Source organism: Mandrillus leucophaeus, unplaced genomic scaffold, assembly GCF_000951045.1.
Source record: "Mandrillus leucophaeus isolate KB7577 unplaced genomic scaffold, Mleu.le_1.0 Scaffold1008, whole genome shotgun sequence".
Classification (NCBI taxonomy): Eukaryota; Metazoa; Chordata; class Mammalia; order Primates; family Cercopithecidae; genus Mandrillus; species Mandrillus leucophaeus.
Window position 1 is genome coordinate 242,541 of NW_012098188.1, and position 27,567 is coordinate 270,107.

The window sequence follows — 27,567 nt, forward strand, 5'->3', positions numbered from 1 at the left end:
CAGAGAAAATAAATCTCTGCCCTTAAACCAGGGCACCTGGAGAGCCTTCACTCACAAGTCAGAGATTCCTCCAGGCTTGCTTATTAAGATTACATAGGGAAAACACTGTTTGGGGAGAGAAAGAATTATCAGAGTCCTTTAAATCTTGGTGGGCATGGCATGCAATCTTGGCGGTCAGTGAGGCTGCTTAAGTCTGAGCCAGTGGTGCCAGAGGACAAAACGGCCACCTGCTCACGGCCCGCTATGTTGGAACAGCTTTCCGGTTTAGCTCTCTCATTTTATCATCTCAATCTGCACATAGGTCACGCGGGAAACTCAGGTTATGCTACCTGCTCAAGGTCACACAGCCTAAGGTCAACTGAGGATATGAAAGTTCCCCAGAGCCATAGTCCAGCCTTTCCTTTAGATAGCACTTCTTAAAAAAACCAAAGGCACGCCTTGAAAAAATGCGGCATGTTCAGCCGCCAAATAGCCCCTGGAGTCGGCCCTAGGGGCAGCTGGACCGCCCAAGCGCGCGCAAGGGTGGAGAGGGAGAAGAACCACTTCCGGAAAACAGACGCGAAGAGAGGAAGGCACTTCCGGGGCACAGAAAATGAGGATTATTAAAGAACAGTAGATTCGCAGGTGAGGGCCAAGTAGCGTTAAAAGATACGCAGGGATTACAACGCCTCTCTAGGGTGTGGGTTAAAATGTCTCTCTAGATACTCGAAGATAACATGACTCTAAACGAGTAAGTCTTGCCTGCGCGGGAGGACGCTCCGGTCTAGCGGCCATCTTGAATCCAGAAGTTTAAATAGAGCAGGCGGGGCCGAGCGGACGCCTGCGTCGGCGCGATGACGTCACATGTCTGCGCGGGAGGCGGTACCAACCCCTGCCGCAGGACTTTCTTGGGCCGTCTTGCGTAGAGCGTAGCTTTACCTTGATGGCGGAAGGGCGTTGAATGACGGTCGGGCCCCGCCAGCTGCTTAAAGGGGCTCGTTCAACACGGAAGTGTCCCGGGGCTGCATTGGTACGGAGCCCTGGGGCCCAGCAAGGGTGTACTCCTGCGGTACTGATGCGGGGACCACCCCGGCCCCGCCGGCCTCTAAGCCGCCGGAGGGCACTGTGCCTGTGCTGGCTGGGCCTGGCCGCCTGGATGCTGAGCACCCAAACCCCTTCCCGTCCCCATTTGCAGAAGTGGAATCAAAACTGGGGCTCGCCCCCGGATCATTGACTGGGATTCAGTCTACGCGGACGCCAGCGCAGCCTGCGGCGGCCGAGCCTCCTGCCCTCACAGGGCCTGGCCGGGTGCATCAGTAATAGGCGGTCTTAGGTCCCTAAATTCGAGGCCCTGCAGTGTGCCTCATCTTGGGGTCCCTGAATGGGGCCCTTGGGCCCCCAAGGAAACCCTGAGGCCTTCAGAATGGACAGCCTTGTGGAGGCACAATTGCATTCACGTGGGCAAGTAGTGCGCACTGAGGCATAGGAAAACATAATTTTCTATTTAGATGTGTTCCAAGTATAAAGTGGCGTGGCTGACATTTCATGGAGCCTTAAATTACCTTCGCCAGTCATGACCTCAGTTAGTCTTGAGATACTTGGCAAAGAAATGTATTGCATTGTTGAGTGAGTGCTTATTGCGTTACTGAGTGATTGTATTGGCGTTCATAAAAATATGGGTGCTCAATAGAAATGGGGAAGGGGAGTAGGGAACTATATTTAAACTTTTCTGATACACTTACCAAGAACAAATGTATTGTTCATTTGGAATTTGATACGGTCTCTAATAATTTTCTGTTTCATAATGGTAGTGCCGCCCCCACCCTGCAAAACGTTTCAAAGGGTCAGGAGAAAAGACCAAATGCCCTTGCCAATTGGAATGTATACATCTGTTTCTTGCCAAGTAATTAAATCGTAGATTGCATAATCTATGTACCGAATAAATGTGGAATGTTGGGGGTTTTTTTGTTTGTTTGTTTTTAATGTATAAGACTTGGGTCAAGGTGAGGAGGGAAAGAAAAGATTTCCTTGAAATATTCTTGTGTTTAATTAGAATTAATTGAAACCACTGTGTTTAAAACAGAGAATGATGTTAGAAGAAAGCCTTGGAACGATGATCAACATAAGACTACACAGTACGTGGGATAAACTATTCCAACTTACAGCATTTTTGCTTTTTGTATTGCCAGTGCTGCAGCTAGAATGAAGCACATCAACCTGTCATTTGCAGCGTGTGGATTTCTGGGCATTTACCACTTGGGGGCAGCATCTGCACTTTGCAGACATGGCAAAAAACTTCTGAAGGATGTCAAAGCTTTCGCCGGGGCGTCTGCGGGATCCTTGGTTGCTTCTGTTCTGCTAACAGCACCAGAAAAAATAGAGGTAATTAAGTAGTAACTTAGACTGTGTTGCTCATCAAGAAATTAAGACCCAAAGGCAAACATGAGCATTGACTCTACTAAGTTAACACGGCAGAGAATTAATCCTTTGCTTGGAAACAGAAAGGATTAGGACTTTTCTTTTAAGATGTAATTATTAGGGATCTGTGCTCTGGTTGTGGAAAAGATTATTTTGCGTGATAGTGAAATAAGGAAATAAAATGACATATTACTCTTGAGTTTTTATTTATCCTTAAGATTCCAGCTCTGTTCCTTTCAAGCAAAGGATATTTCCTCTTTCTATGATGAGAAGAGCATGGGGCCTGTTTTCAAGGCCTTGAACATGTGGGCAACAAGTCTCTACTCACTGCTACGTAGAAATAGACATATAAATTAAAATGTGGGCAAGCAGTTTCTATTAAGTGGGATGGTATAGGAATTTAATTCTTTTTTAATTCTCACAGTGAAAGGAAGCTCTGAGTTCCAAGCAATTTATCCAGAAGTAATACAAATAAGTCTTCATTCAGTATTTTATTTAATGCAATCTGTGTTTTAAAAATCTGTTTTCTGCTATCTAGACAGTGATCAAACATTTGCTGACTGTGAGAGCTGGATTCTGTAGTTGGAGGATATTATATTTGTTAATCATTACATACTTTAGCAGCTTTGAACAATAATGAAATAATAATTTAACACCCTCATGACCAAGAATGAATTTCAGTCACATTTAAAATTCTAAAACTATGCAATTTTAATCATCAAAATCTCACTTCAGATCTTTTGTGAGCTGCTTATCAAAGGGAAGCTAGATTTGAGGCCAATCATTCAGAAATCCACTTATCTTCCTGTCTTTGTATGGTTGATTTACAGGGAACTAGAAAAGTGATTTAAAAACTGCAGAGATTAAACAGGATGAGAACCGTAAGCCATGCAAGGTATAAATGAGGTGGGAAAATTCCCCCTAAACTAGCAGATTCATATGCTTTGAATTACAAGCTACCTCCTTCCCATAACTGTGTTTCATTTTTGAAGCAGAGGACTCTCAGGGTGTTACTTCTTCCTTTCTACTGCAGTCTTTTCTTGAGCTCTGGCAAATCCTAAGCTTTGGAGTTATGTAGACTTGGTTTCCAATTCTCAGCAAATTAAAAAATGTATTATATGATTTAGAATTAACCTGATTTGGAAATACTGCAATAGTACAGCCACTTATACTTAACTGAAATTCTGCCATGTTAAGACATTGAATAATTTACCTGAATTGGAGAGTTGATGCCATCATCTTCTCAGATTAGTTTACCTGTTGTTATTTATTTTTTGCACTAAATGAGAGACTGGGTTGTGTTGTCTGATGGTGCTGGTATGACGAAAAGATGTCTTTATCTGGTGCTCCCATGGGAAGGTAGAAAATAATTTTCTTAGTTTCCTTAGGGCATCCTCATTTGTTCTTGTTCAAAATAGTTTTTCAGCCAAAGTAACCCTTTGACTTAAGGTTATTTTAGTTACTTTATATTTAGCATCTGAAATAATCCACCTGTAGGATAGCCTTGAGTGTTTTTTAGCAAATGTTTCTACCTACTCAGATTCGTGTTCACTTGATTCTTGCTGATGATGTAAGTTCCTCAAGCTTTTTACTGTTGTGACAAATACGTGTGTAATTAATCTTGTTCTGAGCTTATGCATGAATAATTAAGAGGAGCACCTGATACAGGGCATGTTTTAAGTGGTAGGCAAATTTAGACGTTGATATGGAAGAGCTCAATGCTGCAAGTCTTTCCTCTGCCCTCACAATTTGCGAGGAAGGCATGATGCTAGACTCAGTGGGGAACTCAAAGATGAGTAAGTCGATCTTTAATAAGTTTACAGTCTGGTCCGGGCTATGGAGAGTATTGAATATAACTAAAATTAGTACAAAGAAATAGGCTAGATGGGTAGTCTAGTTCAGTAGAATGAACATACATTTGGTGGGGCTACCCCCATTTCTCACCCAGGAGCTTCCTGCAGCCTATATCCATTCAAGCTCCCTACAATCCACCTACCTCATAGCACTTAGAGTGATGTCACCCAAAGGTATATCTGATCACCTCATTACCCCCGGGGCAGAGGCTGTCTGTTGACTTAGGATAATGTGGCCCACGTTTCTCAGCTTGTATCACAAGGCCCTATGTGACTTAGCCCTACTTGTGGCTCGCCTTAGGGACGCATTTCAGCTCTGTGCCCCTCTCAGAGTTGTTCTTGCTGTTGTTTTTACTATCCTCTGCTTTCACCTTCATCCCCTGCCCAATTCCTGTTTATGTTTAAGTCCCAGCCTGGGTGTCAAATTGGAGGGAAACCTTTGGCAACCCACGAGGTTGGAGGTTGACACACACCGTATTCATTTCCTGTTGCTGCTTTGACAAAGGACCTTCAACTTAGTGGCTTAAAACAGCATGTGTTTATCATCTTCCAACTCTGGAGATCTTAAGTCTAAAAGGGTCTCACTGAGCTAAAATCAAAATGTCCTTGCTCACTCTCTCCAGAGGCTCCAGGGGAGAATCCATTTCCTTACCTTTTTCAGTTTCTGAAGGGTGCCCAGACTCCTTGGCTCCTGACCCCTTCCTTGATTTCTAAAGCCATAAGCACAGCATCTTCAAATCTCTCCAACTCTGCCTCTCCTACCTCCCTCCTTCCCTTACAAGAACCTTTTCGATGACATTGGTTCTACCCAGGTCATCCAGGATTATCTCCTCATCTCAAGGTCCTTAATTGGCTCTACAAAGTCCCTTTTAACAAAGGTCTCCTAGTCACAGGTTCCAGGGACTAGAATGTGGATATCTTTGTGGGGAGAGGAGAGACCACTGCAATAATATAGCCACTTAACTGAAATTCTGCAATGTTAAGACATTGAATAATTTACCTGAATTTGAGACTTGATGTCCTCATATTCTCAAATTAGTTTACCTGTTATTATTTATTTTCTGCACTAAATGAGAGCCAAACACACCCTCGTGGGGGCTCTCATAGCCCTCTGTCACCTGCTCTTGGAGGCACTTATGAATGTCATGAGCACAGTTTCTTTGTATCTTGTCCTGTCCAAGTCCCAGTGCCTAGCCAAGTACGTGGTGTCCAGTTAGTTGCCAAATTAATTCATTATTTAATACAAAACAGACTTGGGTGTAAATCCTGGCTCTGAGACTCATTTTTAGTGAGATATTGGGATAGGTACTTGAACTCTCCAATCCTCTGTTTTCTTATCTGTCAAGTTGGATGGTTATACCCACCTTGCAGGATGATGTGAAGATGAACTGACAGTGTCACCTCTGTGGATCCCAGTCCAGGGTAGACAGAGCATCCCTGAAAGACTTTATAAAATACCAGTGCCCAAGATGAATCTCCGAAGACTGGTTCAGTCTGTGCAAACCATAGACGTCACCACTCCTATTTCTGTCACTGGTGCTGTCATTTGTAATCAGCTTTATTGCAGGGTTGTAATCAAACTGCTGCTGAGACCACAAAATAGGTGTGGGAGAGAAGGTTAATTGCGCTGAGGAAACCTTCTGAAGAATGTGCTCAATTAAAATTCAGATTGAGCCTTCAAGGATTTTTCAGACGGGGCAAATGCCATTTAAGGTGCTTTACAAAGGAAAAAACAAAAAAGATTAGGATTTTGAGAGTGTATACCTTGCAAAGGGCCTGAGAGTGGTGGGTGAGGCCCCAGCCAGGTGGAGAATTTGCACACCTTTGATGACACATAGGGTCACTTCTTAATTTTCTTTTTTTAGGAATGTAACCAGTTTACCTACAAGTTTGCCGAAGAAATCAGAAGGCAGTCTTTTGGGGCAGTAACACCCGGTTATGACATCATGGCCCAACTAAGGTATACAGAGTACATTTTGCCCAAAAGTACATGAAGACAGAATGTTGACGACTCTCTGTACAAACTGTGGCAAGCTCAGCATTCTCTCTTGTAAAATATTTACAGGGCGTTCAGTAATTAAAAGTGAATGATGCAGATTGCTTTTTCTTTAGAAGTGGAATAGAGTCGATTCTTCCTCCCAACGCTCACGAGCTGGCCCAGAACCGACTGCACGTGTCCATCACCAACACCAGAACCAGAGAAAATCACTTAGTCTCCACTTTTTCCTCCAGGGAGGACCTCATTAAGGTAATAAAGCCATGTTTCCTATTTGAAGAAATCAGCAGGTGCTGATTTCAATACTTTATATAAAAGTAATGAGCATTACCATGTTCTTTAGATCCTGTATCTCTTATCAGGCCCGATAGATGGTTGAGTGCTCAGTAAATTACATGTTTGATGAAAGTATTCACCAGGATCCCTCCTGAGGCCACCTCATGATGCACTGTCATCCAAAAGCTCCCTGTACTTGTTCAGTGTCTTCCTACAATGTTCAGATCTCACATTGATTATGTGAAGCAAGTCGCTGATGCAATTTAGTAGCAATAATTCCCGAAATCTATGTGGCTAATACTTTGGAGTGTATGTAGGGTTTTTAACATGTACTCTCTTATTCAGTCCTTCAAGTCCTTCTGTAAATCAGGTAGGATAGGTGTTATTGTGACCCTTTTATGTTTTTGTTTTTGTTTTTGTTTTGAGAGGGAGTCTCGCTCTGTTGCCCAGGCTGGAGTGCAGTGGTGCACTTTTGGCTCATTGCAACCTCTGTCTCCTAGGTTCAAGCAATTCTCCTGCCTCAGCCTCCTGAGTAGCTGGGATTACAGACATGTACCACCATGTCCACCTACTTTTTGTATTTTTAGTAGAAACAGGGTTTCACCATGTTGGCCAGGCCAGTCTTGAACTACTGACCTCAAATGATCTGCCTGCCTTGGCCCCCCCAAAGTGCTGGAATTACAGGCGTGAGCCACCGCACCTGATCCCTTTTATGTTTTTAACAGAGAAGTGAATGAAAATATTTTATGTGATGTATGTACCAATGTACCCAAGATTATCCTGCGTGGCAGTGGGAGCCAATTCTGGTACCCAGGTCTCTTAACTTTTCAATCTAATATTCCGTTTTGTTTCTTCCATTTTGTTCTGATGTCTTTCTGTCCAAACACATTTGAAAGTTGGTTGGTTGAGAATTCATTATCTCTGGGAAATACTTCAGCTGATTGATTTCCAAATACCAGTGTGCCTGCTGTGGTAATACACTGAATATTTGTAGGGTGGAAAGGGTGTATTTCTTTTGGAGTTTTTTCTTGTTTTTCCCTCTAGTGCAAATCATAACAAGCTTCAGGTAATAGGGAGAATGTATGTTTTCATACAGCGGAAGGTAATGGGTTGAGAGTAAGTGGTAAAATTCCATATACTTGGATGCTGTCATTTGAAATACTTAATGAAATGTTGAATTGACAAGTAAAATTACTTGGCCACTTAATAGGTTAGAATATTTTTCCTCAATATCCCTGTTACGTCAGTCTGTCACTTACAAGTTAAGAGTCTTTCTATCTTATAAGAAGACATTATTCTATAATCTCATTACAGTATTATGTAGATTTGACAGTGTAAAGGGAAGAGCTGGGCAACCCATGCTAAGTGGTCCTAAGTCATCAATGTCCAATACAGACAGATAAGGCTTGCGGTGGGCAGACATACATCTTCGTGTTTATCTAGGAACAGACTATGTGCTCTTGTGACATAAAATGAGAGGGATTCTGCCCCCAGATCTCTCTTTCTCACAGAGTCCATCCCTGGCTTCTCTGTCTACAATGACAGAACTCTCAGCCCCTGATCTCCCTACATCCCTCCTGATTTACGTATCACTCTTTAGCATGATACCTCTTTACTGCTGTCCTGCTTAGCTTTTATTGTCCATCCTCCTTCACCAGAGTGTAAGCTCCAAGAGGCAGGGCTTTCTCTGGTTTGCTCACTGCTACAGCCCAGTACCTGCCACACTGCTAGCCATTGTGTAGGCACTCTGTAATATGTGTGAAATGAATGGATATGAACCAAGGTTGTATCTGTTACACTGGCTTGATTTAAAACAAAAGAAAAGAAAGAAACTGGGCCCTCCGTACTCTAAGACCCGGGCAAAATCACATAGCTGGCTGGGGCCCAGCTGTGACTGTGGTCCACGCGTCTAGCATTCTTACCTAACTCTACCCCACGCTGGATAAAATGCTCATCCTCCCTATCCATCTCTTTTATGTGGCAGACAGAAGAATGACACCCAAAGCTGCCCTTACCCTAATCCCCAGAACCTGTCCAGATATAACCTTACCTGTCAAAAGGTATTCTGTAGATGTGATTAAGTTTAAGGTCTGAGATAGGAGGATGATCCTGTATTATCCAAGTGGACCCAAACTAAGTACCTGAATCTTGAAAAATGGACACCTTTCCTGGATTCTGTGTACCATGGCTGGTTTGGAGATGTAAGAGCCACATGCCAGGGGAGCACAGAGACTTCTAAGGAAGCAGCTCCCCACTGTCAGCCAGCAAAGAAAAGGGGACATCTGCCCTGTAACCTGTGGAACTGAATTCTCCTAACACCTGAATGTGCAAGGAGACACATTCTCCCCCAGAGCCTCCAGAAAGAGACGCAGCCCTGCTGACACCTGGATTTTCCCAGTGAGACCCATACCAGACTTTGGACCCTCAGACTGTATGACAATACATGTGTCTTGTTTGAAGCAGTTACATTTGTAGTAATTTGTTATAACGGCAATAGCAAACTGTTGCTGTTAAGAAAACATGATGTTTTTCTAGTTCCTTTGTTTTGGATAATAACTATTCAGAGAATTCGTGTAATTAGTTGAGTTCATTGAACAGAAGAGAAATTGTTGACACAAATGTGTAATACTTGTAAGGAGAAAATCGAATAATTGACATTTATTCTGGGTTCTACAAGAAACATTCTACGTGTTTAGGAGGATGTTTTAACCTTTTTCAGAATTAAAAAGAAGGAAGGATGAATAGTTCCATGATAGCAGATGGTGACTGTTAAACTGTGAAACCTATGCCTGGAATACTCAGGAAGAATTTAGCAGAAAAGAGTGACAGTGTGGGAAGACTAGGGATGATGTAGGAAAGGAATAAGCGTGAAGAGGAAGTAAAGTAACCCCCCTGCCAGGTAGGGACATGATCAAGTATATATGTTCCGGTGAAAGAAGAGGATGGTGGGAGAATGTTGTCTGAGGTGGTGCCATGGGAGGATGGTGCTTCTGACCTTTTTGGTTGGGATTGGGAAGGCTGCCTGAAGGTCACCCCACTCCCTTTAGGTGGAGACAGGAGGCTCTGAAGCCATGCGTTGAAGCAGCTCGATGATGGGTAGCTGCAGGTCTCCCAGCGCTTGGTACACCTGGCTCTGAATACACAGCCTGGGGTCTTGATATGGTTTGTCTGTGTCCCCACCCCCAAATCTCACCTTGAATTGTAGTTCCCATAATTCCTATGTATTGTGGGAGGGACCCAGTGGGAGATAATTGAATTATGGGGATGGTTTTCCCCATCCCATACTGTTCTCCTGGTAGTGAATAAGTCTCACAACATCTGCCTTTCACCTTCCACCATGATTGTGAGGCCTCCCCAGCCACATGGAATTGTAAGGCCATTAAACCTCTTTTTCTTTATAATTTACCCAGTATCGGGTATGTCTTTATCAGCAGTGTGAAAATGAACTAATACAAGTCTACTTCCCAGTATCTGGATATTCTTTAGATGGAGGGGATGGGAGACAGAGAGAAAGAGAGAGGTTGATTAAAACTCAAGTTAGAGAAAAGAGCATGGGAGAGCATGAAATACTAAACACTGATGATTTTCACCTCCTTTAAACTTTGCTCCATGTTGTATTTTCTGTCTGTTTTTATCATTAACTCATTTGTTCTGCTACTTAATAGTTGAATTTTTTTTACAATGCCTAGTTTTTCATTATCCACTAGCTGACTGATGCTGTTTGTTACAGACAGTGTGCCTACGTACCTGAAAATCCAACTAGAAACCTGTAGCTTAGAATCTGTGAGAGAGAGAGAGAGAGAGTGTGTGTGTGTGTGTGTGTGTGTGTGTGTGTGTGTGTGTGTGTATTTTGAGGTCTTTTTGAATCTCCTCAAGGATGGTTACTTGTTTTATGAGTGTCCTGGTGATCATGTCTAGGCCTGTCGTTTCCTGACGTCGTCCTCTTGGACTGATTATTTTTGAGTCTCAGTTTTCTCATCTCTGAAATGGAATAATTCGCACAGTAATACTAACTAGTGTTACTGTGCAGAATAAATAAGATAAAACATGTGAAAGTGTGTTTTAAATGGTAAAGCCCTTTATGCATGCTGAATGGAGCCAATATTTCATAAATAATGAACAAATAATAACCCATACACACCCCTGCTCAGCGCCCTTGTATGAATCTGTCATGATATTTTAAAGCCATGTTCAGTCACAACTTTCTTTTCTTCAGGCTGAATAGGACTTACTTTTTCTTATCAATGTTACTCTTTAACCCCTTACTTATCACCTGTCTTCATGAACAATGTGCTAATTGATATCTGTAATACTTCAGGAAATGGTTGCTGCTGAGTTCTTGCCACCTTTAGGCATTTGATTTTACAGCTCATCATCATAAGCCTTCTTTTTTAAAGTAAATAATTTTGTATGATGATTCATACTTAATTTATCTTAATGAGCTTCACCTGTAGTGGCATGGAAAATCACTTGTTTGAAAGCTGCAATGCTAGTTGATTGTTTTCCTGGAACCCTTGCGGACTGTGTGGTCCAACTCTTCATTTTATTTAGAGTTGAATTTCCACAGAATTTTGAATCTTATGTTCATGAGGATTTAACTCAGTCTTTTCTACTTTATAAACCGTTATAAGACAGATGCAGGCCTTAAGGCATTCCTTTGTTCAGAATTTATTGGTGTCAACCATTCCGCTCCTCCCTTATAGTGACTGTACTAACAAAGGGAAACACAGATGGTGTCTGCTGCTCAACTACTTAAAGGCAGCCTGCAGAGGGCAGACCCCTTTATAGAGTTAACCAGAGCCCCAGGAGGCCCCCCTCCAAAATCATATCTTTATTTCCCATCTGAGAGATTGATTTCTGGGTGCCACACCCAGAAAAATGTTCCCTCCAAGGATGACCCTTTATGTCTGTGGGTCACCAACAGATCAAAACCAAGATGAGATCAGTTCCTGCAAATGCAGATAATTTAGGGGATGGAAAAGAGTCATGGAGGGGTGGTACACATCCACCTAACCCTGTCATTGGTGGGCTCTGGGACCTTTGGTGAGTCTCAACTTCTTGGAGCCTTGGTTTCTTCATCTTTAAGATGGATACCTTCAGAACAAGGCCAAATGAAGTATGTATGAAAGTATTTCATCAACTCTTAAGTACATACCAGATGTGCATGGTCACCTTCAAGTGCCTCCACTCTCCAGACATCCATCTCTTCATACTGTTCATTATTTTGCATGATTCCTTCCTGATTCCTCTCCTGGTGTGCCGCTCTACAGAGTATCCCCCGAGTGTCAAGTGTGCGCATTTTGCATACCAACTCATTCATTTCGAGTTCCAGATTTTGTTGTGGGCTGTTTTTCTTTAGAAGCATGCATGCAACTAGGAAATCCAAACACATTTTAATGTTAGCCTTCAGCAAAGCATAACTAGGGAGGTGAGCCCCTAGGTTAAAAGAAAGTCATATGCAACCTCCATGGCTGAGCTAAAATGATGTGTAAAAAAAAAATTAACAGTGCAGTGACGTGGTGGAGTTCCACTACTTCCCTGAATTGGTACGAATCATTGAATTCTTCATGTTTAAGACTGATACACAAGTGTTTTCCAAAAGGGTCTTTTGACACGTGTGAATGCTGTAGGATAGAGGTACCCAGGAAGCCTTTCCTGCACAGTAGTGTCCCTGGCCATCTTGAGAAAATTCTGCCCTGTCTCTATTGCAGTGATGTCCTGAATTTCTTCGCATGTGTGAGAATGCTCTTAACAAGATCCTCTCACATTTAGCCTTGTGAAGGTGAAATAAGAACTGAATTTGAGATTGGTCATTATCTTGGAAAAACTGAGGAAGATAAATTTGAATCTGTCTTTGAATTTCAACTATACCAGCAGGTTCTGTATAAACAGTTAGATTCTCATTAAAGTCCACAGTAAACTTTAAGCATAAATGAAACTTGTTGAGAATTTAATCCCTAAGGAAGCTAGGCCACATAATTTTCTAAACACCTCTTTTCTATAAAATGCAAAATGAAGAGAGTCAATCAGAACGTGTCGAGAATGCGCACCTGGCAGTGTTTTATACTGTTGCTATAGGAAGACACTAGCTCTCATTTTTATCATTGTGTATTTAGTAAGAACACAAATCAGTGGTTTCACATATGTCCAACATTTAAAGTGCTGTACCAAGTGATAGGGTGTGAAAACTACACCCCTGCTTTCCACATCAGCGTTCTCAGCCACAAACACTGCACTCCTGGCAGTAGGGACCCAGATTATTCCCCAGATAGTTATTTCTTGTGACAGCTGTCTATCCTTTGTAAGAATTTGAGCAGCATCCCTGGTCTCTGTTCAGTAGATGCCAGCAGGACACCACCGCCCCCCACCCTCTACCCCAGGTTATGACAGACACATTGATAAACGTCCCTGGGGGTAAAATCACCCCCAGCTGAGAACAAGTGCTGTAGACGTGTTGAAGTTCATTGGCAAGGTGAATTTCACTGGGAATATTGTGAGGTGAAATACACTAAAAGCATATGTTTAGGCATAATATTTTATTATATGACCTTAGAATGTCAGTCTTTATCTCCTTTCTTAGGAAATCCTATTTGCCTGCAGTAAAATGGCAGTAAGCTGACTACAAATAAGAAAAGCTACTTAGCTCTTAACTATCTAAAGCTAATTTCCCCACTAAACTTGGTTTGATATACAAATCATCAGTCCATATAAAGGGAGAGTCAGCTATGACAAAAACAAATACATTTATTTGGAGGAGTGACAAGTATTTTCCAGTTCACTGCACTTTTCATATCATTCAGGAGGATTCTTACTGTTATTATCTGTAGGAAAGTAATTGGATAGCATTTTTCATCAAAATATCTCAAAATAGTTCCAAGCATTAACCTGTGAACTCTACATTTTACTTTGACACGGGGGAAAAGAAAATAAAACAAACCGTAATTCTAAGGTTAGTGATTTTTTTGCAGTTCACATGTCTCTCTGCAGAATAATGAAATAAATCATTATATTTATGGAGTGTTTCTGGTTCTTTAAAGACCTCTAAGTACTGTAATTTCACAATATGTGTGCTATCCACAAATTGCTCTAGTTATTGCTTTGTGGTGTGGCATTTGCTGAATAAGTTCATTAAATAGCTACATTGTGCTTGCAAAACATACCTAGGGTCTGTGATTATTTTTTTAAAAGTATAGCCAATTGCTGATAAGGCTGGGTTTAGTTAGGGTGAATGCAGTTACCTTAACCGTAAACAACCTTTCTCTGAAGCCAATGATGTTATTGCTACCAGTGGGCTGAGAAGGTTGGAGTTGAAGATGCCTGCTTTCTGTCCTCTCTCTCCTATTGATTTATTAAGTGATCTTCACCAAATCACCCAAGGTGCTACTCACTTCTGCTTTGCCTCTTTGTGAAAGAAGCATGATTGCTGTAATGTCACAGTTTTGCATTATGTGGGCCATTTAAAGTTGAGATTTTGAGAAGAATGTCGTGATGCGGGCATGTCCGCAATGACATTTTATAGAGGGTTGACAGACCTTGTGTGAGGTTATTATTATGCCTTGTAATCAATAAATAAACAAGCACATAAAAAATAAATACAAGTGCCTGCTTTCCTTTGAGAAACAGTGCTGCAAACTAGCGTGCTTTCACTATTTCAATAAACAAGCGATTGAGATAGATGTGTATAAAATTGACCAAAAGATGAAAAAAAGACTCATTGTGAGAAATCTGAAATGTTTATGTTGGCTCTGGTAAAATATACATTTTATATTAAAATAAATTGATGCCGGGGGCAGTCTCAACCATGTATTAGCAGAGAGATCTTTGAGCAACTTTATCTTTTTGAGACAGGGCCAAGAAATAATTAAATTAGACAGTATATTTGAGGCAAAGTCTACTTCATGAGTGTATGACCTGTGCATTTGCACATGGCTCCACTATCCAAAGGGCCTCACCGTTGGTTTAATGCTCTGCTGCCAACATCTCAATATTCTCCATACTTTATGAACAAGGGGCCCTGCATTTATTTTATTTTGGACAGGACCCAGAAATTATATAGCTGGTTCTGGCACCTAGTGCCAGCATGGTGCAACAGAACCCTTTCACACATGGCTATTTCTTACCTTCTTTCCTGCTGGAGTCCCTGTGTTGTGCTGTTATCCTTGAATTTGCCACTGCTGAAACCTGAGGCCCCAGAAACTTCTTTGGGCATTTGTCAGGAGCCTGTTGCTATAGGAGCTGTTACAACCAGGCCTGTGCCTTTGCAACCAGCATGCCACCAACAGCACTGGGCAACCTTCTTTAGTCCCACTATTGAGGTAGGTGGAGGAGTGTTGGGTCCATTCACATCACAGAGAAGGGAGAGAAATACCCAACAGATGTTTGTTGAGTACGAGCTCTGCCAAGGGCTGGACATACCAGGAGAGACACAAGTCCCTGTCCTTTCAGTGGGGTTTTTGGTAATGAGGAAACAGGAGACATGTCCAAGGAAGAACCACTGCATAAGAAAGCTATGGAAGTTCCCTGTACATGGTGCAGAAATAAAAATGGCAAGAGTAGGTTCCAGCTGTGTCGGGTTGCAGCTCAAAAGAGGATTTTCCTATGGAAATTGTTATGCTGCTGACTGAATCTGTAATTTAGTTGCCGTTCAGAATAAATAGGCTTTTGAGAGCTGACCCAAAAACCATACCTATAATATTGATTTTTAGAGGAAATGCCTTTTGAGTTCTAAATAATTGTAAATGGATGATCTGCAAGTCAGCATTTGAGCCATAATCCGTTTCTGAATAATGTATGATGAAAAAAAGGTCTCATGAAATCTTTGACAACAAACAGCCAGAGTCTTTCACTTATCAGTTGAAAGATTATAGCTTAAAAAATATTCAGTATCTAATGCTGTATGTTTTCAAATAGAACACTAGTGATTTGGAAACTACACAGCAAAATAAAACATTTACATTTCAGAAAAGCTATCAGAGCCCAACTTCTTATGATGTATGGAATGGTAATTGCCTAAATGACAATCTTTTTCAACTTTTTAAATGGGAGCTAAAGCATAATTGATGTCACTGCTTGCCAGGGTTCTATTACATATCCTGACCACGTCATTGGAACATAAAATATGTCATTCCCTTTGCAAATCCTGGTGACATAAATGAGAACATCTCTGAGCTGTGGCCTAACCTCTCCTGTCGTAATCAGAGGGCGTTGTTCCTCCAGAAAGTAGGAGTGCAACTGCAACATGGTTTTTACAGTATATGGTAGAACATTACAAATAATTTCTCTGTAACCTTTACATACTCAGGAACTTAGACTTACCTTACATTTTGGTTTATAATAACTTGTGTGTCTACTATAAAAATGCTGATTTTTACCCAGGTGAAGTTGATTGATTCTGAGTGTGTCAACTTGTACCTATCTGTTTAGAGTCTTTTCTGTTATTAAAAGTGTTATCTTTTATGTAATTATGTGCAGTGCTGCACTTGAAGTCTGTGGGGCTTATTTATTGAGATTTTGCTAGTCAATACTACATCAACTGTATTGTCTGAATGTTCATGCATGTAGTCATGAGCTGCTTTATTTTATCCATCTAGGTCCTCCTAGCCAGCAGTTTTGTGCCCATTTATGCAGGACTGAAGCCAGTGGAATACAAAGGGCAGGTAAGCTTGTTATAACTGAGGAATTACCTTCCTCCCCATATTAATATGTTTCTTTCGAAACATCCAATTTTATAATTGTTCTGGTGGCTTCAAATCAGTTTATATGTTTTTTTCCTCATAAATAGCTTTGTTTCTCTTTAAGAGGAAAAAAAATACAGGACCAGTGATAACTTATCATCAAGATCTCGTGAATGGGAATGATTGACTGTGGTGCTCTTATTTTCATCATATATATATGTGTGTGTATGTATATATATATATGTTCTGTTGTTGCTGTTGTTATTGGCAGTGAATGATTTTTTTTCCCCACATAGTAAAGTCCTACTCACAGCCCCTTCTAAGCAGAGTTGTACCACCATCAGGGTGAGAAAAGGCTTCAGGGCTCCACACCTTGTCCTCCCCCAGACAATGCAGCATGGGTTCCTTCCAGCCTGCCCTCAGCCCCTCTGCTAGGGGATGACCCACTTCCAAGGGTCTCTACTTACCCAGACACATTGATCACTGTAAGGCCAAAACCCGTTTTGTTTGAGGAGAGTGCTCCTCTCTTGGAGCTGGCACTTAAGACAGGATGCCAGTTCTTTTAGGGAAATTTAGACATGGGCATGCACCTAAAGTCTGCGCTGAGTGTGACCCAGCTTCCTTCTGTGATCTACACAGAGTTTGTTTTGAGTATTCACCATTCTATCCGAGGCAGCTCCCCCATTGCGTGGACACAGGTTCAATATGAGCATTTTATTCTCAAATATGGTGTCTGTTTCACACATGTCACAGATATATATTTTATAACCAAATGTAGTATTTGGTTTAATGTGTTTATTTAACATATGATGGAAACATACATTTTATAATTAATACAATAGCTATTTTACAGACACCAGAGATATGTATTTTCTAATCAAATAGAGTGTCTGTTTAGCACATACCAGAGATATGCATTTTATAATCAAATGCAGTATCTATTTAACACATACCAGAAATATACATCTTATAATCAAATAGAATAGCTATTTAACACATACCAGAGATATATATTTTCTAATCAAATAGAGTATCTGTTTAGCACATATACCAGAGATATGTATTTTATAATCAGTTATCTAACACGTACTAGAGATATATATCTTTTAATCAAATATTATACTTATTTAACACATTCCAGAGATATATATTTTATAATTAGAGTAGATATCTAACACATACCAGAGATATGTATTTTATAATCAAATAGGGTATCTGTTTAGCACATACCAGAGATATGTATTTTATAATCAGAGTATCTGTCTAACATGTACCAGAGATATGTATTTTTTAATCAAATATAGTACCTATTTAACACATGCCAGAGATATATGTTTTATAATCAAATAGTGTAGATATTTAATACATATCAGAGATACATATTTTATAATGAAAGTATTTAGCATATATCTAATAAAGTATTTAGCATATATCAGATCAGGCATATATTCAGGATGAATAAATTACATTTGTTTTATATATATGTAATATATATTTATTTATTAATAAAAGAGTACATACAAAGTGCTTTAACCATCATTCATTCATTCATTCACTCACTTTGAGGGCCCAGCACCAGGCCTGTGCTCAAGGAATTCATGGTCTCTCAACAAAAGAACTGAGTTTTACAAACCCTTTGGCTAATAGGATCGAGGCAGTGTCTCTGTTCTGATCTCATTGGTCCTCATCAGTGTCTTTCCTTGAGCTTTGCTGAACTTTGGAATTTTTCTTTTCTCTCGTGCAAATCATAATAGGCTTCAGTTAATATGGAGAATGTATGTTTTGATAGAGCAGAAGGTAATGGGTTGAGAGTGAGTGGTAAAATTCCACATATTCGGATGCTGTCATTTGAAATACCTAATGAAATGTCGAATTGACAAGTAAAATTACTTTGCCACTTAGTAATTAGAATATTTTTCCTCTATGTCCCTATTATGCCAGTCTCTCACTTACAAATTAAGTGTTTCTATCTTAGAAGGAGAGGCAGGTGGTAGAGGCTCCAGGTTCTCTTCCAATATACACTTTCTTCTTCTTCCTTAGTAACAGAATCCCAATTTATATCTGGACCTATGGCTGTGCAGCTAGGTTATATATCCCAGCTTCCCTTGCAGTTAGGTGTGGCCGTTTGTTTTATTGTTGGGCAATGACATGTGAGCCGAATAACTGTGGGACTTACAGTACAAGGAAAGTTGTATACCTTTCCATTTTTCCTGTTGCCCAGAACTTAGATATGATTACTGGAGCTCCAGCAGCTATTGTTCATCATGAGGTCAAGGATCACACCCTGAAGATGGCCAAACAGTGAACTGGAAATACCCAGGTCCTAAATGATTTGAGGAGTCTGCCTTACCATCCTGCCCTCAATATTCCTGTTACCAGAAAAAAAGAAGTAAAACTTTTTTTTTTTTTGAGATGGAGTCTTGCTCTGTCACTCATGCTGGAGTGCAGTGGTGCAATCTCAGCTCACTGCAAGTTCCACCTCCCAGATTCACGCCATTCTCCTTACTTAGCCTCCTGAGTAGCTGGGACTACAGGCGCCTGCCACCATGCCCGGCTAATTTTTTGTATTTTTAGTAGAGATGGGGTTTCACCGTGTTAGCCAGGATGGTCTCGATCTCCTGACCTCATGATCCGCCCGCCTTGGCCTCCCAAAGTGCTGGGATTACAGGCGTGAGCCACCGTGCCCAGCCTAAAACTTTTGTTATTATTGTATACACCAGAATCCAGTGCTATCTGCTGTAGGGATTCTTACTTCCAATTTTACATGTGAGGAAATTGAGATGTAAAGACGTCAGTCTATTTCACTGAAGTCTCTGAGCTTAGAAGGGGGCAACTTCCCCAAGATAGTCCTTAATGTTTCTATCTTTACTGTGCCTCTTACTCTGCTTTGCCCTTTAGTTCTTTTCAAACAATGCATTCCTTGTTTTCTTCCTGTCCAGCCCCAGTGCCATGTCGTGGGTGTGTGACAGGAAGACTAGCAATGTTTAAAAGGACATGAGTGAGGAATCAGAGTTTCTGGTGAACTTTCCATGATTTGATTGAGTACTTTGGACATGAACATAGAGTGACAGCCACAATTAAACAGCAGGGAACGCACAGGCCCAGAACTGTGAGGAAGATGGAAAGCGACCCACCCAAGCCCCTTGACCCTGGGCAATGTCCCAGGACAGTGTCTTGCTGATCATGTGGTTTCTGTGCATAGGAGGCACATCATAATTACTTGTAGAGTTGAACCTTATGTCTCCTGAAAGCATTCAGTTTTCCTCTGTTGTTTAATGGAGTCTGCAATAAGGGGGCCTCACGCACATGATTGACAAGAGAGCCACAGCGGCCTCGCATTGTTTATAACACCAGAAAGCAACAATTTAGAAGTACCATTCTCTGCTTAACACTAACTCTCCTTAAGCCTGATCACCTCCCACATTCTAATAGGGTTTCCATGCGGAGTTGTTTTCTAGAATCTTTCCTTTCCATTTTCAGGGAAGTGTGAAGGTTGCTTTAAATGCAGTGTTTTAATGTTAGTATAAGCTTTTTATGTGATTTAAATTACTTAAACATTTCAGTCATGCTGAATGCACCTCTCATTTTCTAGATTTTCATGTTTTCATAGAGCTCAGGTTTTGATGTATTTGTTGTCTTTGGTTGTTTTTCTGAAGTGACAAAAGTGGAGGTGGCAGAAGGGGAAAAAGAGACTTAGTGTTACTTATGTTTGTGGCATTGAGTCAGGAAAGGCAGACCAAGTGGGACTCGGGAAACAGGGGCAGAGTCTATTCTCTCCACTTGTGACTTTTGTTAAATACACAGACCTCCTTATTTCTACATTGCAGGTATTGCTGGATTTTATTAAGATATATTTGTGGATCCAATATGTGCATTAAAATGTTTTTATTAATCGCTTAGAAGAATCATACCTTAATAATACATAAGATTAATTTCAACTAGAGCAAACACCAGTATGAGTCCTTTCAAAACCCTCTACCAGTGGTTTAAAGTGGAATGATGTCTTTGAAAATTACTTTTTCTTTTTAACTTGGGAAACATGGCAAAACCCTGTCCCTACGAAAAAATACAAAAATTAGCCAGGCATAGTGGCATGTGCCTATAGTCCCAGCTGCTTTGGAAGCTGAGGTGGGAGGATCACCTGAGCCTGAGGAGGTTGAGGGTGCAGTGAGCTATGATCACACCACCATACTCCAGCCTGGGCAACAGAGCAAAACCCTGTTTCAAAAAAAAAAAAGAAAGAAAGAGAAAGAAAAAACTGCTTTTTAAAAAATATTATTTTAAAAAGTTCTGTAGTTTTCTCTGGCTTCATCTTATGACTATTTTAGTACCTTACTTATAGTACATACTCATTAATAGATGTGTCAGTGAATGAATGGAAATAAATTGAAGTTTAGTCCTATATTTTTGACTAATGATTTTTCTTTACTACATATGAACTCTTTCCAATGGTAGAATAAATCCACAGGAATGTTCACACATTTAGGCCATGTTTTCACAGATTCTTGTCAATTTGGAATAAGAATGAAAATTTTCAAGAGGAATTCTTAACTGATTTGTTTTAAAAGAGAATTAGCATTGGCAGGTGACTAAAATATCAGAATAAAATCATCTCCAGAACTGGCAGATTCAGATCAGAAGAAAAGCTGTAGGATTGACTGGGCACGGTGGCTCCCACCTGTAATCCTAGCACTTTGGGAGGCTAAGGCGGGCAGATCACCTGAGATCAGGAGTTCGAGACCAGCCTGGCTAACATGGTGAAACCCTGTTTCTACTAAAAATACAAAAAATTAGCTGGGCGTGGTGGCACACGCCTGTAATCCCAGCTACTCGGGAGGCTGAAGCAGGAGAATTTCTTGAATACAGGAGGCAGAGGTTGCAGTGAGCAGAGATCACGCCATTGCACTCCAGCTTGGGCAACAAGAGTGAAACTCTGTCTGGAAAAAAAAAAAAAAAGAAAAGAAAAAGAAAAGAAAAGAAAGGCTGTAGGATTTTGCGTTGTTTCCTTTCATCTGAATTGGAATTCAAGTAATATTTTGACTCTGTAGTATTACACGATCACTTCTTGGCCTTTTGGCTAAGATTAAGTGTATACTATTACAGGAACATGAAAATGCACCATTGTATTATCCTAGTCCATGCGAATTTGGCCTTATGGGTCATTTATTCTTTCATTCTTGACACTTCTGTCGGAAACAGAATTGTGGAATACTCCATGTAACTGCTTTTATATGAGGTTGATACTGTGGTCCTTAGGCTCCTGTTTCCTCATGGCTTAGACTTTTAACATAGAAATGCAGCTCTGTCACTGTCATAGCAAACAGTGGTAGCTGGCCTTGTCACCAGCTAGATTTGGCTGGATGGAAACCTGGATATCAATTTCTAGTTATTCTGAAATAGACGCTATTATTCTTCAGTGACTTTTTAGATTTTTTTGGTTTGTCTGTTTAATTTTTGAAACAACCTGTTAGTCCTCTAGGGAAAATTTTCTATATGGTGTTTATAGATGGTCAACTGTTAAATAACCCTTTAGAGCCTTCTCAAAAGTAGGTATCTGGAGTCATCATTTTTAATCATCCTTCACACATGCAAAAACCAAGAAAGCAATGCACCAAGAATCAATACTTAGTAGAGGTTAGTATGGCAGGTTTCTCAACCTCTCTTTTAGAATTGTATTTTTACTTGTCTTTCTTTGATTAAAAAATCTCATCTGTCTTCTTCTCACCATATTTGGGAGATTCTCACCTGTGTCCAAGGAGGTGGGTATCTCGTTGTCTCTTTCCCTCTCCCTTTTATTTTAGGAATTGCTAATCAAGAGCATTGTTGGGCATTGCTATCTGTAGGCTGTCTCATGAAAGCAATGCAGACATGTTTGCAAATATGAAATTATTGTTCAAAGCACATGTTCTTCTCTCTCACCCCTCAGAAATCAATTCTAATTTGCCCTGCCCCATAGAGCATCCCTGAATTTTACAGTGTGTGAGAAAAAAAACCTGAAGTGAAAAGACAACTCTATCCCTTCTTGCCTGTATATTCGGTAGCAATAGATGTTTCATTCTCCGTAAAGTATCAGACAGTAAATACCCTCAGCATTGTCTCTGTCAACACACCTACTCAACTGTGCTGTTGTAGAGGGAAGCAGTCACAGGCAATATCTCAACAAAAGGTCCTGGTCCTGTGCCAATAAAATTTTATTTACTGAAGCAGATGATGGGCCGTACTTTGCCACCCCGTGAACTATAGCAAGGAAACCTGCAAGCCTCAGTTTCTTCTTCTGTAACATGAGGTAACTGAATATACAAGCATGACCTTTCTGCCTTATAGGGTTCTTGTAAAGAGCATATTAAATTATACATGTGAAATCACTTTTGCACTATTAGGCCCTGTGTCATGGTATTTATAATAATTATAGATAGCAACATCTTATTCATTCTTCCAGAAAAGTATTTTTTATTCACTTGTTTTTTTGAATGAAATATACCTTAAGAAAATGGAGCCCTTCATTGAAGTTCTATCACAAACATATCCCCAGCATCTACCACACGTCCAGACACACACTGGATGCTCAGGGATCACTTACTGAATGAATAAACTGGCCCTTTCAGTGGATATTAACTCATCAAGTCCTTTTTTTAAGTTTTCCACCTACATTACATAATAGCAGTTACTTGAATTCATAAGGCATGTTCTCAATAGGTACCCATAACACACCAATGTATAAAGCAAAGTTTAACAAGTACTGCCAGATGAATATTCTAGCCTGTTTAGGTGTAACAGGTAGCCTTATCTCTTTAGAAGTGATTCCACTAATTGTAGTTTTCAATGCTGTAACTTTCAGAGAACAATCACAGTAGATGTCTGCCCCACAATTGGGCATGAGTTTTTTGTTTTGTTTCTGTTTTTCTATTGAGCAGTTGCTTATTTCTATGTCTTAGGACTCAGGCATTGACTTGAATGTGGAACACACTTAGAATATGGCCAAAGATTAGAGAAAAGAATAGTAGGTCTAGCAGTGGGACCGAGAGGTGGTCACTGTACAGCCTGTAACGAGTATGATTTTGAAACTATTTTGCCCTGGAATTTTTATGTACTTGCTCTCCCTTTTCCTTTGAGGATGATGGTGCTATGTGATGAAAACTGACACACGTACAGGAAAACTTTAGACCAGCAGCTATTTTTCTTAAGGACAATTTTGGAGTCACAGAAGCTCATAGAAGTAGCTATCAGCATGTAGAATGCTGCCCATGAAGCAAGAAGATGGGAATGACTCACAGCCATATGTTGTGAACAGCCAGAGAATTCATGGACAGAAGTGTTTACTATGCCAGATTTTAAACTATCAGTAGAGCACAAGATATAAAATGTTTCTACTTTTAATTTGGAGGTTGAAGAATATTTGTTGTTGTGACAGTTGTTTCCAGAAACTTTGCTGGAATCTGCATGCCTGAATGAATGTGTGATTGTCCTGAGTGATACAGCTCATGAGAGCATAAATCAGGAGTAAGAAGTACCACATTTAGTGTATCTGAGTAGTGGGGCTATAGCATCAAGGGTTATAGAAGGAGCTGATATCATTGCAAGTTTAATCAAGTAGTTTGATAAGCTGCTGTACATTTTCCCTTGTCATTTATCTAATCAGAATAAGCTAACAAGAGTGAACAAAATTTGGAAAAAGGATTTTCAATTCCCTGAAACAGCAGTCATTAACCCCACAGTAAATTAGAACACTTTCCAATTTAATGAGCCAGATTGCCCTTCTTTTCATTAAGTTGAATAAATCAGAAGAGCTGTTACTTAAAGTTTCATATCTTTAATTTTTCTTGATGAAACCTATATGAATTTTTACATCATTGATGACAGCTTCTGTTGACAATATGAAATAATTTTGGAAGCTGTCTTTCTTTTCCCTTCTGGGTATTATCCTATTCCAGAATTTGATATTTACACCTAAAGCAATCAGGGAAAAAAGCAAGTTCTGGGACAGAATCAGATATTTTCGAGCCTTTTTTTGCAAACCTCCCTTTTAGATAATACAGTTATATAACCAGCTATATTTTATGTGTACATATACATACATATATAAACACACATACACAAACACATATATACATGCATATACACATATACGAATAAGTATGTGTAATACACATATCATAATCTTTATATTCTTTTAAACATAATGACAATATGCAAATTATACAGGTCAGTTTTATTTTAATCCAATCTACTTATACTCTCTCCTCCACCAAAATGCAATTCTCTCAAAAGGAATTTTCAACCCATTTTTATGTTTTATTTGTTTACTTTTATTTCCTTTGGAGGAGTTCGTGGCTGGCTAGAGCCTTTGTAAATAATGTAATACCACTCATTTTGTCACCAGCTTTAGAAATAAACACAATTGACTGGGTACAGTGACTCATGCCTGTAATCCCAGCACTTCGGGAGGCCAAGGTGGGCAGATCACGATGTCAGGAGATTGAGACCACCCTGGCTAACACGGTGAAACCCCATCTCTACTAAAAATACAAAAAATTAGCCAGGCGTGGTGGCGAGCACCTGTAGTCCCAGCTACTCGGGAGGCTGAGGCAGGAGAATGGCGTGAACCCGGGAGGCAGAGCTTGCAGTGAGCCAAGATGGCGCCACTGCAGTTCAGCCTGGGCCACAGAGCAAGACTCTGTCTCAAAAAAAAAAAAAAAAGATGAAATAAATAAATAAACACAATTAAGAAGGACATGAAAAAGACACATTGGAAGAAATGAGTGCATGGTTTTAAGTGAGTTGAGAACATTTTATTTTGGCCTGTTTTCTCCCTCCTCTTGCCATCTTTATGTTGAATAACAAAGATTTGTTTTATCTGCATTTCATTTTACACATTCAAGCACAACTCAATTTACAAACTTCACTGAAGATTCCTGCATACAGGACTTTCAAGTGTTACCAGACTTTTTGGTTTTTTTGTATATTATCTGAAGGCTATTTTTAATAACAGATAAACTTAGACAGTTTGGACGTTATTTCCATGTGTGTTGTGTTTATTGATTGCTATGGCTGATCATGTGAATACATCAGATCATGGCTACATTGAGACTGTTTGGCCTTGGAATAGACAGCAGAAGGAATATTGTCTGTGTGATTCTTCTGTCACCATTCCTCATCGTGCACTTCTGTAGAGCTAGGGGCTGAGGCTGCACACACCTTGAGCACCTCATTGTCTGTCCTCATTGCCCCAAGACTGTTTCATTTTCTTCCTTGGGAGGCTTCTGTCCTCCGCCTTCTCCATCACTCACTCCCCTTTGAGGTGGGCTTGAGAGCACTGAGTGCCTACTGAGGAATGTATGCTTTGATGCAGCACTCCCACTCCTTATGGCTTCAGGACATGCCCCTTGCTTCAAGAGCACAAGAACCACTTTGGAATTAGAAGCATTTCTAGTTGCTGTATTTACTTTTTAAGTTTGCCACAGAAAATGCCAGTTTCCAATTCTTATAATAAAAATGGAACCTCCTCTGGTGGTGGATGTTTTGTTCAGCATCCACGGTAAATTTGACTTTTTAGTTTGATTGAATAATGAGCCCCAATCTAATTACACATGACTTCTTAGGCATGCACACTCTAATCAGTAAGAATTCAAGTCTTACAGACAATAATCTAGTTAAATTCTGTCCAGAGTTGTTCTTATATTGGTAAGTGATATGTGTACCAAGATTTGTTTTACCCCCAAAACAGATCCCTAATGGGATTAGTCCTCAAAAATAGCAATTTAAAAGCATATCCAAAGCACACATATTATTAGAATCTGCTTTTCTTTGTGCGGGATGTGTTGTTGACATGTGCTGACGTGAGATGTTTCTTTCCACAGAAGTGGGTGGACGGAGGCCTCACCAACGCTCTTCCCATCCTGCCCGTCGGCCGGACTGTGACCATCTCCCCCTTCAGTGGACGACTGGACATCTCCCCGCAGGACAAAGGGCAGCTGGATCTGTATGTTAATATCGCCAAGCAGGATATCATGGTGAGTAATTATGTTCAGTGATATATGAAGAGTCCTGATCTACTAAAAATTTCCACAGATTTCAACGTGTTTCCCAAGCACTGGAAGCTCATTGATAATTGTAGGTAGGGGTTGCATCTTCTCTTTAGTGTATTGTTTAATACTTTACAACATGTATCAGGCATAGGAACTTGGGTTCTTATGGACTGTCAGCATTAAGTCTTTTTGCTGCTTTTATTTTTATTTATTTTTATTTTATTTTTAGCACCCCTCCTACCTTAGCCTGCCATGTAGCTGGGACTATAGATGTGCGCCATCTCGCGGGGCTTATTTTTTTTTTTTATCTTTTGTAGAGACAGGGTTTCACTAGGTTGCCCAGGCTGGTCTCAAACTCCCTGACTCAAGTGATTCTTCCATCTTGGCCTCCCAAAGGATTACAGACATGCACCATGCCCGCCCGTTTTTGCTGCTTATTAACTGTCACTTCTTTTTCACATCAATAAACTTGGTAGGATATCAGAGCAATTTTTTTCTTCTTTGAGACAGGATGTTGCTCTGTCCCCTAGGCTGGAGTACAGTAGCAAGATCATGTCTCACTGCGGCCTCGACCACCCAGGCCCAGGTAATCCTGCCGCCTGAGCCTCCCAAGTACTTGGGACTGCAGGCACGTGCCACCACGTGCCTCCTGCCTTGGCCTCTCAAAGTGCTGGGATTACAGGCCTCAGCCACCACGCCTGGCCCAGAGCAATTTTAAATAAAACCATTTATTCGCTTAGAAAGATGGAAGTAATGAAATGTATAAAAATAGTCGAGAAAAACTTAGGGACCCAAATGAATAATTGACATAAAAATACTGATTGCCTTAATCTAGTCTAATAGTTTTCCACGTGGGATGATATTGTACCCAGACATTTTTGGTTATCATGTCCCAGTTGTGCCCCTGGCATCTGGTGGGTAGAGGCCAGGAATGGTGTTAAACGTCCTACAGTGCACATGACCATCACACAATTAAGACGTCGCGGCCCCAAATGTCAGCAGTACCAAGGCTGAGAAACCCTCCTTTACTGTATCAGTGGAGGTAACTTCTGAAATTTAAATTTTTCCTACTGATTTTTTTGTTACTGCTAATTGTATCTGTGATAAGAAAACCTAGATTATAAAAATAGTGTATATTTTCCTGTACTGCAATATCCTACAGCTTAAATTTCAGTCTTTTTATTCTAGTTGTCCCTGGCAAACCTGGTGAGACTCAACCAAGCCCTTTTTCCCCCAAGCAAGAGGAAAATGGAATCTCTGTATCAATGTGGTTTTGATGACACTATTAAGTTTTTACTTAAAGAAAATTGGTTTGAATAAAATGCTTAAAAGCTTATAATGCAAAA

General features: G+C 40.4%; 1 protein-coding gene across 2 annotated transcripts; it reads left to right on the top strand.

Moving 5' to 3' along the window:
• Window positions 1-851: 851 nt before the first annotated feature.
• PNPLA4 (patatin-like phospholipase domain containing 4) lies at window positions 852-27,567 on the top strand. 2 transcript variants are annotated; one of them, XM_011974159.1, is made up of 7 exons: window positions 852-1,009; window positions 2,169-2,361; window positions 6,116-6,210; window positions 6,363-6,498; window positions 16,113-16,178; window positions 26,054-26,206; window positions 27,410-27,567. In XM_011974159.1, the coding sequence occupies exons 2-7, from the start codon at window positions 2,182-2,184 to the stop codon at window positions 27,539-27,541; spliced, it is 762 nt and encodes a 253-aa protein (XP_011829549.1). In that variant the 5' UTR covers window positions 852-1,009; window positions 2,169-2,181; the 3' UTR covers window positions 27,542-27,567. The 2 variants fall into 2 exon arrangements, with proteins under 2 accessions (XP_011829549.1, XP_011829558.1); XM_011974168.1 differs by lacking the exon at window positions 2,169-2,361 and having other exon boundaries at window positions 1,000-1,009.

Excerpts from the sequence above, each read along its gene's own strand:
- PNPLA4 (XM_011974159.1), top strand. The coding sequence starts at position 2,182 with ATGAAGCACATCAACCTGTCATTTGCAGCGTGTGGATTTCTGGGCATT. Across the intron at positions 2,362-6,115 it reads CAGCACCAGAAAAAATAGAG|GAATGTAACCAGTTTACCTA; the intron begins GTAATTAAGTAG and ends TTCTTTTTTTAG. Across the intron at positions 16,179-26,053 it reads CAGTGGAATACAAAGGGCAG|AAGTGGGTGGACGGAGGCCT; the intron begins GTAAGCTTGTTA and ends TTCTTTCCACAG.